The sequence below is a fragment of the Symphalangus syndactylus genome, chromosome 11 (genome assembly GCF_028878055.3).
Source record: "Symphalangus syndactylus isolate Jambi chromosome 11, NHGRI_mSymSyn1-v2.1_pri, whole genome shotgun sequence".
Lineage (NCBI taxonomy): Eukaryota > Metazoa > Chordata > Mammalia > Primates > Hylobatidae > Symphalangus > Symphalangus syndactylus.
The window spans coordinates 118,633,184-118,645,501 of NC_072433.2; the positions used below are offsets into that span (position 1 = coordinate 118,633,184).

Genomic DNA, 12,318 nt, shown 5'->3' on the forward strand with positions numbered 1-12,318 from the left:
TGTTAAAAATTCTCACAACAATAGGTGGGGGGCCACAAGAGGAAGGCTAGACAGATTATCTGCTAAAAGTAGCAGCCAAAAATTATTTAGCACTTGGAGTATGCCAGCACTGAGCTAAATCCTTAACATTCTTTATTTCATTTGATTCTCACAACCACCTCATGAAGTAGATTCTATTAAATTACCAATATGGAAATACCAATGGGGAAAGGTCACATCCTTAGAAGTGTTAAACTTCTAAGTTTGACAGAAGTTATGTCAATCCATAACTTCTGTCATCTGATGTCTGGACAGACATCAGTCCATAATGTTACATACACCTTAATATATGAAAGAAAGACCAACACCATCCATCAAGTTGACATATGTATTTATTGCACAAATATCCCCTAGAACTGGGAGGTTATTATAATACAAGTGTACATTTGAGAAATGTATACAGAACAAGAAACAACTATGTACATTTTACATATCCAACATCTAAGTAACTTAGAAAAAGCAGAACAATCTCATAAGACATCTACCAGAAGTAGGCATTATGTAAAATCTGTTTTTTTACGTGATCATCCCCAGAGTATGCCAACTGGAACAAAACAAAATCTGTACTAGTATGTTTTTATTGCACTTAACATTTTCAAACTCAAAATTAAGACATATTAATAAAACCAATTTAAAATCAAACCAATTAGTTTATGCACAAGAAAAAATTAGTTTTAATTCTATAATGTAAAAGATCCCTTTTTTATTTCCTGTTTCAGTAAACAGGGTTTTTTTTTGATATGTAACAGCTGTCTGTACCATAACTTGTAAAAATTATTTCGAACAAGCCAAAACTCTTTTCACATTCATCATAATGACCACACTTTAAAGTAGCAGCAGCTCATTCCTTGGGCTTTGTGTAAGGAAAGAATGACTATGAAGGTAATAGAAATTATAGAAGGATTAGGAATTACAAAACTCAGGAATGGGAAACAGGGGAGGAAAAAAACAGTAACTCAGGAATCGTATAAGGATTAATGATTCTTTAAGAAACTATAGGTCATTTCCTTCCCAGCAAAGCTTAGCTTTAGGAACAACAATAGCATGAGCCACCCACTTATTGAGGACTAGAATTTCTAAATGGTAATTAAACATTTTAAATAAAGAATAGTTTGATGGTTAAGGAAACACCCAGACATTATCCAAGTGCTACATAGAGCTACAATAAAAAAAAAAAAATGTACAAGGCTGGGCACAGTGGCTCACGCCTGTAATCCCAGTACTTTGGGAGGTCGAGGCAGGTGGATCACTTGAAGTCAAGAGTTAAAGACCAGCCTGACCAACATGGTGAAATCTCATCTCTACTAAAAATACAAAATTAGCTGGGCGTGGTGGCACACACTTGTAATCCCAGCTACTTGGGAGGCTGAGGCAGGAGAATCACTTGAACCTGGGAGGCAGAGGTTGCAGTGAGCTGAGATCGCACCATTGCACTCCAGCCTGGGCAACAAGAGTCAAACTCTGTCTCAAAAAAAAAAAAAAAAAAAAAAAAAACACACAGGTACAATGGCCCGCAAATGTATGAACTTTTTAATATTCTGAATTCTGCCAAAAAGATTGACTCATAGAATTCCAAAATTAGACAACTGGATAATTTTGTTAATCCACAGAATAAGAAAATTAAGCCAAAGAAAATATATCCACAAACGCTCCTTGGCAGCAAGTCATCCATGGGAGACTCAGGTAATAACTGGGACTAGGTAAAAGTTCATGGGCCAAACAGATTGCAGACACACCAATTTCAGGTTTACATTCCATTAAAACAACCATTTCTTCTTTGTCTAGTTGGAAGTCTCTTGAATACATACACAGCAAGGCAAAATGTGACCCAATGCTGTAAATTCAAGATCAAAGACAACTTTCTATTAACTATTGAAAATTTAAACAGCAAGAATGGATGTGTTATATAGTAAATATATTTAATAACTGAATAAACAAGTTGTTTTCTTTTTTTAATCAATGATGAAATTATGATGAAAAGTCAATGAAAGCAGAAACCAACTTTACTACTAGCATTAAAAGTCTCTTAGACCAGATAAGCAAAGAATGAACTATAATGTAGTATTCAAGTAAACTGAGGTAGTAGAGAGTATTGATAACTTTATCCACCCACCTTTCTATTTACATTACTTACAAGAGTTTGGTTCCATATTAGCCTTTCTTACAAGCAACACTCTATAGTATGTACAAAGGCAACAATTGAGAAGTGAAAATCTTTGAAAAAAATACGCTTTTGGAAGGGAGGGGCTCTTAGAAAAAAAGAATAATTTTAAGAGTTATGAGTTCTGTTAGTGTCAATTGAGTATTATTAAGCAGTGAAACAAATATTCAGCTCCTATGGGTTCATGAGGGTTGATACCAAAAGCAAGGGCCTTGGCTACCTGAGCACTTTTAAAGAATATAGTATTGTTTTTGCCAATGCTTTGGTACAATTTTTAATCTTAATTTTCATTTATGTTAAATTAGTGAATATGTAAATATTAATATTTGTAAGAATAGTTCATACTTATCAACAAATGGTATAAAGTAGTATTCTCATTTTGGGAATCTCAGCCTTAAAAAAAAAAGGTTGGCTTTACTTATATTTTAGAGTGTGTGAAACAGAAAAATCACCAATAAGTAATATTTCAGCATTACAGACAATACTAGTTGAAAATATATATTTTAAAGGTATGTTTACCAATCTTGTATTTCTATTTCTGCTTTTTAAAAAAAAAAATAGGTACATATGTACACTTGGGTGGATAACATAACACATTTACACTCATCATTCTGAGTTTGTTATAATTAACAGGCTGTTTAAAATACTTACTTTGAGAAATAACCAGAAGTCAGCTGTTTTGAATTGCAAAACTAACAAATAATCAAGGTTTTATAGATCTCTGTACCTTAGAAATTAAAAATTAAAAACTAATGAATAACTATTTCTGAGCCATTAAATCATGAGACATTGTTCCTATTTATGAGTTGTGACAACACTGCAGTGATCACATGAAACTCTTGATAATATTCATTTTGTAGAAATTTCTACCGTACACTTTGGCTTTTTCAAATGCTTCAAAATTATTGTTGCTTTAATTTCATTTGTTTAAAAATCTACCACCACCCAAAAGTCCAGTCAAAAAGAAAAAGCCATCTGACATACACAGAATACACAATGCTATGCAGAATACCCTGGTGACTGACTCATTCAGATGGAAGTCTAAAAGGGAAGAAGAATCTCCATAAATGCGTGTTGTGTCTGCTTCCTTGGTTTCTACTTATTTTCCCACCAATTTCTAACAATCTTTAGGTATATTAAAGGAGTATTTGTGCAACATATGGAGAGTGAGTGCTTGCTACAGCAGCCAGAAGTGGAAGATCACTGGATTCAATCCTGAAATAAAGGGGAAAAAAATGTCAGTTTTGATTTTCTGTACCGAGGACATTAACTCTACAGGCAATCACCACCACCTGTAAGGTCACTATACCTCAATGGTTAAGGAGCTAGGCCACTCTGGCCAAAAGGAAAAATTTTCAGTAAATAAAACACAGAACTACAGATATGAGTAACAACGTCATAAATGTAGGAAAGTGTCTCAATGACATGCTGATGGAACATGAATCTGGGCAAGGCACAATGACTAACAACTATAATCTAGTGTAATAATAGCTGGGTGGGGTGACTCGTGCCTGTAATCCCAACACTTTGGGAGGCCTAGGTGGGAGGATCGCTTAAACCCAGGAGTTCTAAGACCAACCTAAGCAAGATAATTGAGACCCTGTCTCCACAAAAAAATTTTAAAGACTAGCTGGGCATGGTGGTGTGTGCCCATGGTACCAGCTACTCTGGGAAGCTGAGGCAGAAAGATCTCTTGAGCCCGGGAGGTTGAGGCTGAAGTCAGCCGTGTACCAACAGAAGGGCAACGGAGCAAGACCTTGTCTCAAAAAAAAAAAAAAGTAATAATAATAATAATAAGGTGTACCCAGATTGTTTTAGTCAAATGTGTCTATAATAAGATGTACTGGAAGTAATGGGAGCTACTTCAGAATACATCCTACCACAAATTTATAGGAAAAGAAAAATGGCCAATCAACATAGAAAATATTAATCAGACCCCTTCATGGTTAGAGAAATGTGAATAAAATCAGATGCCATTTTTTAGCTAGTAGCTTGGCAAAGATCAAATTTGGTAATAGCCAGTAGTGAGAAGAGTGCCTCTTACTGTTTGTGGGAATTCATTTTGAAACTTTCAGGAGAGTATTCAGTATAATCTGTCAAACTATCTATCAATACAGGCCCTTTAACCAAAAATTCTATTTCAAGGAATTTATCCTACAAATGTCAGAGATTTATATTCAGTCTGGCATTGGTTATAGTAGCAAAAAACTAAAAATAATCTAAATTCCAACATATAATGGAATGCTACACAGCCATTAGGAAGAATGAGATTATTATGTGCTTATATGAACATTCAAGATATGGTAAAAGGCAAGTTGTACAAGGACACAAGAGTATAACTCAACTTAGATTTTTAAATAATATTCATTTAAAAATTCTATAAAACAATCTGTTAACAGTGTTTGAGTAGGGGTTAGAAGTTGCGGGAAGAAGACAATGACTTACTTTTCAGTGTATGCCAAAATGCACTGTGAATTTTGGTTATATGTATGTTACTTTTTAAAACTTGTCTTAAATATTTTTACATAAAGGCATTAAACACACACCTCACTCCCCAGAAAAACAAGATTATATCCTGTTACCGATTTTCCAAATACTGCAGAACAATTCTCTCTGCATAACTCAAGTCAAAATCATCAGGTCTGGACCAACAGTGTGGTACTACAGAATATAAATAGGGTCTAAAGTAAAAAAGATATACAGTCATTCAAATCCCTAATTAGTCCTACCAGTGTGTGACATCTGGCATGTTAACTTACAGAATCATCTGTTTCCAACCTGGATAACATTGCCTACACACTGCAGGATGATAATAAGAATTAAGAAATAACACTAGTAAAAAATTTTAATTTGGTTTCTGACATACAGTAGGTTCTCAGTGATATTGGTTTCTTTTCCTATCATAAAAGCCAAATTAGATAAAAGTTCTAGCTTGTTTTGCTTTCTTTAATGGCATTTCAAGAAATCATTCATATGAACCCACCTAAAGTGGCCACAGAACACAAGAAAAGTGACCACAGAACATAATGAAATAGGGCTATACTATGCTCCCCCCATCAACCTCCCATTCCTCCTTCAGTAAGCATTTTTGATAACTGTTTTCTGCCAGAGAATAATGCAGAGTAGACGGACATAATATATAGTTAATGGGGGGAAGGAGTAATATATGGATAACATATTACCATCTACAGACTTCTGTTACCTCAATCAGCTCATTTGGAAGGCAGGGCAGATACTTGGAATAATGAGTTTGCAACATATTTAATAAATAAAAGAGTATGTACTTATTTTTCTGAGACAAAAATTCAGATTTTAATTCATTCTGATTATATTCTCAGCCTACTATATGTAATGGCACAAGGGATAATGCCTTTCAGATTAGTGGATGACAGGGAACCTGCTATTATATAGTACAGAGCAACCTAAATGATAACAGCCTCCAGCTTCCAAGAGGAGAAGATACGTAAAAGGAAAAAGGGCAATTCTGAGGAACATTCCTTGCCTGATGACAGAGCAATGAAAGCAAAGCCAGAAAAGAAACCATTAACATACCCCAGAACCACTCCCAGCTCCTTGACATGAACACGCATCTGCCCCCTCAGATATTCAGACAGCATTTTACTTTTGAAGTATAGCTCCTGCAACCGGTCTTCAAGATGCATTACACACTGCAGTTAGGGAGGAACCAAGAACCAGGTCAGAAAACAGTTTGCAACTCTCAGTCATGGCAAACTCCAAAACATCATGTTTTTGACAATTCTGTTTATTTATTTCAACATGAACTAAAATTTGGAGCACATTTTTAAAGTATGCAGTTTTAGCTAAAAAGAGAAGTGAACCTTTTTCTGGCTCATATCAAAGATTAGCTTCTACAGCGTCTTTTATTTTTTAACTATGCTAAAAATACACATACAATTTGCCCTTTTAACCATTTTTTGTTTGTTTTTTGTTTTTTGGATGGAGTCTTGCTCTGTTACTCAGGCTGGAGTACAAAGGTGCGATCATAGCTCACTGCAACCTCCGCCTCCTGGGTTCATGCAATTCTCCTGCCTCAGTCTCCTGAGTAGCTGGGACAACAGCCATGTGCACCACACCCGGCTAATTTCTTTTCTATTTTTAATAGAGATGGGGTTTCACCACGTTGGCCAGGCTGGTCTCAAACTCCTGACCCAGGTGATCTACCCACCTCAGCCTCCAAAGTGCTGAGATTACAAGTGTGAGCCACCGTGTCCAGCCCTTTTTAACCATTTTTAAGTATACTTCAGTGGCACTAAGTACATTCAAAATGCTGTGCAACCATCACTACTATCCATTTCCAAAACTTTTTTTCACTAGGTTTTTATTCCAAATTTGATAAATATAAAATTTTTATAAATTAACACTTTTCAAATGTATTTACATAGGAAAGGATGTATTCTCCTGTGGAGAATAAAAAACAGTTTGCCAAAGTTCACAAAGAATGCTATGTAGTTCCCCAATTTCTAAGCTGAAAGACTGAAAATTAAAACACATCTGGGCATGGTGGCTCATACTTGTAATCGCAACACTCTGGGAGGTGGAGGCAGGAGGATCATCTGAGGCCAGGAGTTCGAGACCAGCCTGGGCAACATAGTGAAACACTGTCTCTACAAAAAAAAAAAAAAAGATTTAGCCGAGCATGGTGGCACGTGCCTGTAGTCTTAGCTACTTAGGAGGTTAAGGCGGGAGGACTGCTTGAGCCTAGGGGTTTTGAGGGTGCACTGAGCCATGACTACTACTGCAATTCAGCCTGGGCGACAAAAGTTAAAAAAAAAAAACAACAAAAACCTAAAACACATACATTTTGTTTAATGTCAATTAACTTGCTCAATTTACTAAAATAGGTGATTTATCATGTGAATTGATGCTAAACATGTTTGAGGAAAAAACAGAAGTTTCAGGTGCTAAACATTAAATTCTTGCAGAGTGTTCCTTTCCAATGAAAATCAGCTATTAAAAGTTCTTAATAAAAATCTACTTTATTATTGTAAAAACACAACCAAATGGTTGTGGTTTTATAGTGTTATGTTTTTTCACAATGCTTTAGGCTGATAATGCCATAAGAAAATTTTAACTGCAGAATATATGTAGATATAAAATATGTAATATAATTTACTTTATTAACCACTTTACAGTAATATAATTCTATAGTCCTAAGAGCATTCAATGTTGTGCAACCATTACCACCATCCATTTCCAGAACATTTTATCATCTCAAAAACTCTGTACTCATCATCTCAAACAAAAACTCTGTACTCATTAAACAATAACTCCTTATTCTCTTCTTTCCCGCAGCCCCTGATAACCACTATTTTAGATTCAGTCTCTACGAATCTGCCTATTTGTGGTACCTTGTATAAGTGGAATCATACAATATTTGTCCTTTTGTGTCTAGTTTATTTCACTTAGCATAATGCTTATGAGGTTCATCCATGTTGTAGCATGTATTAGAATTTCAGTCCTTTTCATGGCTGAATAAATATTGCATTGTATGTATTATACCACATTTTGTTTATCCATTCATTTGCTGATGGATGCTTGGGTTATTTCTAATGTTTGGCTATTGAGAATAATGTTTCTGTGAACAAGAGTATACTGCCTGAATCCCCGCTTTTAATTGTTTTGAGTATAAGCACAGAAGTGGAGTTAATAGATCGTACGGTAATACAGTAACTGTTAAAGTTTTTGAGGAACAGCCAAACTTTTCCACAGCTCTGGCACCATTTTACATTACCATCAACAATGCATGAGGGTTCCAAGGTCACCACATCTTGGTCAATACTTACTATTTGTTGTAGATTCTTTTTATCATAGTCATCCTTACAGGTATTGAATGGCAGCTCACTGTGGTTTTATTTGCATTTCCCTAATGACTAATGATGTTGAGCATATTTTCATGTGCTTATTGGCCATTTGTATATTTTCTTTGGCAAAATGTCTATTCAAGTCCTTTGCCATTTTTTAATTCAATTGTTTGCCTTCTGTTGAGTTGTAGGAGTTATTTATATATTCTGAGAATCAATCCCTTTTGAGATATATGATTTGCAAATATTTTCTATTTTATAGGGTGTCTTTTCACTCTGTTGATAGCTAATAAAAGTTTTTAATTTGATGAAGTCCAATTTACCTATTTTTTTACTTTTGTTATCTATGCTTTTGGATTCAAATTCAAGAAGTCACTGTCATATCCAATGTCACAAAGATCATCCCCTAGGTTTTCTTGTAAGTTTTATAGTTTTAGCTCTTAAATCTTTGATCCATTTGGAGTTCATTTCTGTACGTGGCATAATTCTTTTGTATGTGGCTATCCAGTTTTCCCAGCATCTTTTGTTGAAAAGACTCCTTTCCCTGTTGAATGGTCTTGGCACTTTTGTTGAAAATCAATTAAACTTATATGTGAGGGTTAACTTTTAGGATCTCCATTCTACTCCATTGGTCTATATACCTGTCTTTATGCCAGTAGCACAATGTTTTGATTACTATAGCTTTGTAATAAGTTTTGAAATCAAGAAATGTGAAATCCACCAACACTGTTGTTTTTCAAGATTGTTTTATCTCTTTGGGGTCTCTTGAGATTCTTAAAGTATTTTAAGATGGGTTTTTCTATTTCTGCAAAAAATATCAATTGGATTTTCATAGGGATTACATTCAATCTGTAGATAACTTTGAGTAGTAATGACATCCTAATAATATTAAGTCTTTCAATCCATGAGCATGGGAAGTGCTTTCATTTATACATGTCCTTAATTTCTATCAATAATGTTTTGTACCTTATAGTGTACAAGTGAGTCTTTTGTCTCCCTAAATTTATTCCTAAGTAATTTATTCTTTTTGGTGCTATTGTAAGTGGAATTGTTTTCTTAATTTCCTTTTCAGAGTGTTCATTGTTCAAATAAGTATACAGAAATGCAACTTATTTTTATGGGTTTTGTATTATGCAAATCTGCTTAATTTGCTTATTAGCTCTACCGTTTTTTGTGGAATCTTTATGTTTTCTATGTACGAGAACATCATGTCATCTGCAAACAGAGATAATTTTATTTCCTCTTTTCCAATCTTGAAGTCTTTTGTATTTTTCTTGCCTGATTGCTCTGGCTAAAACTCTCAGTAGCATGTTGAACAGAAGTAGTGAAAGTGAGTATCATTGTCTTTTTCCTCATCTTAGGGAAATACTTTCAGTCTTCCACCACTTAGTGTGATGTTGGCTATGGGTTTGTCATAGATATCCTTTATCATCTTGAACTACAAAGCTTTTTAACTATGCTATGTTATAGTTCTCCTAATAAGTGAAAGAAAGAACCTTGAAAGTTGGAAATGGGGTCTTTAGTGAGAGATTACCAGTATTATAAAGAGATCAATAAAAGTCCTGACATGACAATGAGGATCCCGAATGTACTGGCATTCTACACAAAGCTGGGAGATGTTGCATGACACATGATCAAAAATTCTGGCTGCTGAAATCAGAACATACAGACATGTACACATCCCCTTCTGTCTTAGCTTGGGCTGCCATAACAAAGTATCATAGACTGGGTGGATTAAAAAAAAACAAAAAAACAGATATATAGCTGGGCATGGTGGCTCATGCCTGTAAATCTCAGCACTTTGGGAGGCTAGGGCAGGAGGAACACTTGAGCCCAGGAGTCTGAGACCAGCCTGGGCAATGGGGCAAAATGCCGTCTCTACTAAGAAAATACAAAATATTAATCAGGTGTGGTAGCATGTGCCTGTAGTTCCTGCTATTCAGCAGGCTAAGGCAGGAGGATCACCTGACCCCAAGAAGTCGAGACTGCAGTGAGCCAAGATTGCACCACTGTGCTCCAGCCCAGGTGATGGGATTAAGACACTGTCTCAAACAAACACCCCAGATATTTATTTTTTCACAGTTCTGGAAGCTAGAAATCCAAGACCAAGGTGCAAGCATGGTTGGGTTCTGGTAAGGGCTCTCTTCCTGCTGGCAGACAGCTGTTTTCTCACTGTGTCCTCACATGGTGGAGACAGAACAATCTTTCTCTCTCTTCCTCATCTTCTTAGGCCACTAATACCATCAGAGCACCCCACCCTCAAGACCTAATCTTACCTTAGATAGCTCCCAAAGACACTATCTCCAAATACTGTCACACTGGGAATTAGGGCTTCAATATATGAGTTCGGGTAATGATACAAACATTCAGTCCCTAACAGCTTTTTTTCAGAAAAACAATGATGAAAGCTTTAAGCAGTGCTTAAAGTAATGCAAGCGTTGTTACACATACTTACAAAATTTGGAGACAAGTTATGCTTATAAAGCTGAAGTGTGGAATGAAGCAGATTGGAAACAAGACTGGAAACCAATACTTCCTTTCCCAATTTATTATCTGTCACTCGTCTCTGGCTACTGGCCACTTGAACAGTCCATTTATCCATGTCAGCTATAATACAGACAGCTTCTGCTATTGGTTCATCCAAAACTGGATGCTGGAAATAAAAGAATAATTCATCTCATGTTTAGCAAATGAAGTTTCCAAAGATAATGGTAATTCAGCAATGAATGTTTACTAAACAAAAACAGAAAAAAAATTAAACTTCAATGTTTCAATATCTCCTTGACCAAGGAGAATAATTAACTCATTAACAAGTACCCTGAGACATATTATAGATATCATCATAGATACTTTGTATCCATTACAAGGACTCTGTATTATTTAGTCCAGAACTTAACTTTCAACGGTCTTTTGATCATTCATTAATTTGACAAATGTATTAAGTGTCAACTATGTGCCAGGCAATTGAAAGAACATGTTTTTTACCCTGAAAGAGACAAACATTTTATTTTATTTTCAGACAGAGTCTCACTCTGTAGCCAGGCTGGAGTGCAGTGGCACAATCTCAGCTCACTGCAACCTCCGCCTCCAGGGTTCAAGCCATTCCCCTGCCTCAGCCGCCCGAGTAGCTGGGACTACAGGCACACGCCACCACGCCTGACTAATTTGTTTTATTTCAGTAGAGATGGGGTTTCACCATGTTGGCCAGGATGGTTTCAATCTCCTGACCTTGTGATCCGCCCACCTCGGCCTCCCAAAGTGTTGGGATTACAGGCGTGAGCCACTGCACCTGGCCTGAGACAAACATTTTAAAAATAGAACAGGACAGGACAGGACAGATGCCGTGGCTCACATCTATAATCCCAGCACACTGGGAGGCTGAGGTGGGAGGACTGCTTAAGGCCAAGAGTTTGAGACTAGCCTCAGGCAACATAGCCTGACCTCATCTCTACAAAAAAAATCTAAAAAATCAGCCAGGAATGGTGGCATGCCTCTGTAATCCCAGCTACTTAGGAGGCTGAGGTGGGATGACTGCTTGAACCCAAGAATTTAAGATTGCAGTGATCTAAAACTGTGCCACAGCACTCCAGTGTGGGTCAAAGAGTAAGACCCTGTCTCAAAAAAAAAACACAAAAAACAACAACAACAAAAAACAAGACTTATTCACACAAATAAGTCAATGGTAAGATTCTGTGCTAACTATCCCAATGTGTCAGGCATTAATATCCCTCAGCACCAGAGAAGGTATTCCTTAAGGTCATGAAGTGCTTTGCTGCCTACATGAATTAGATTTTTCTGTTTGACTAAGACATCTGTCCAGAGTATGAATACAGCAGTTAAAAATGGGACACATCAAAATATACTAACAGGGTTCTTTCTCCAAGATACATTGTTAAGTGAAAAAAAAAAATTCAGGCCGGGCGTGGTAGCTCACGCCTATAATACAGGCACTTTGGGAGGCCGAAGTGGACCGATCACCTAAGGTCAGGAGTTTGAGACCAGCCTGGCCAATATGGTAAAACCCCAACTCTACTAAAAATACAAAAAATTAGCCAGGCATGGTGGCGGATGCCTGTAATCCCAGCTACTCGGGAGGCTGAGGCAGGAGAATGGCTTGAACCCGGGAGGCGGAGGTTGCAGTGAGCTGAGATCGTGCCATCTCACTCTAGCCTGGGCAACAAGAGCGAAATTCCGTCTCGGGGGAAAAAAAAAGTCACTATACATACAGTTATGTTTCTAAAAATTCAGATCTACATCTAAATGAAAATGTATAGAAAAAAGAAAGAAAATACTCAA

General features: G+C 36.4%; 1 protein-coding gene across 6 annotated transcripts in view; it reads right to left on the reverse strand.

Moving 5' to 3' along the window:
- Positions 1 to 353: 353 nt before the first annotated feature.
- FNIP1 (folliculin interacting protein 1) overlaps positions 354 to 12,318 on the reverse strand; it is a 156,425-nt gene continuing 144,460 nt past the window's right edge. For all 6 annotated transcript variants that reach the window (XM_055299348.2, XM_055299349.1, XM_055299346.1 and 3 more), the window contains 3 exons: positions 10,478 to 10,675; positions 5,753 to 5,868; positions 354 to 3,415 (listed from right to left, as the gene is read on the reverse strand). In XM_055299348.2, the coding sequence (XP_055155323.1) occupies positions 3,337 to 3,415; positions 5,753 to 5,868; positions 10,478 to 10,675 (393 nt within the window). In that variant the 3' untranslated portion in view covers positions 354 to 3,336. The remainder of the gene's footprint in view (positions 3,416 to 5,752; positions 5,869 to 10,477; positions 10,676 to 12,318) is intronic.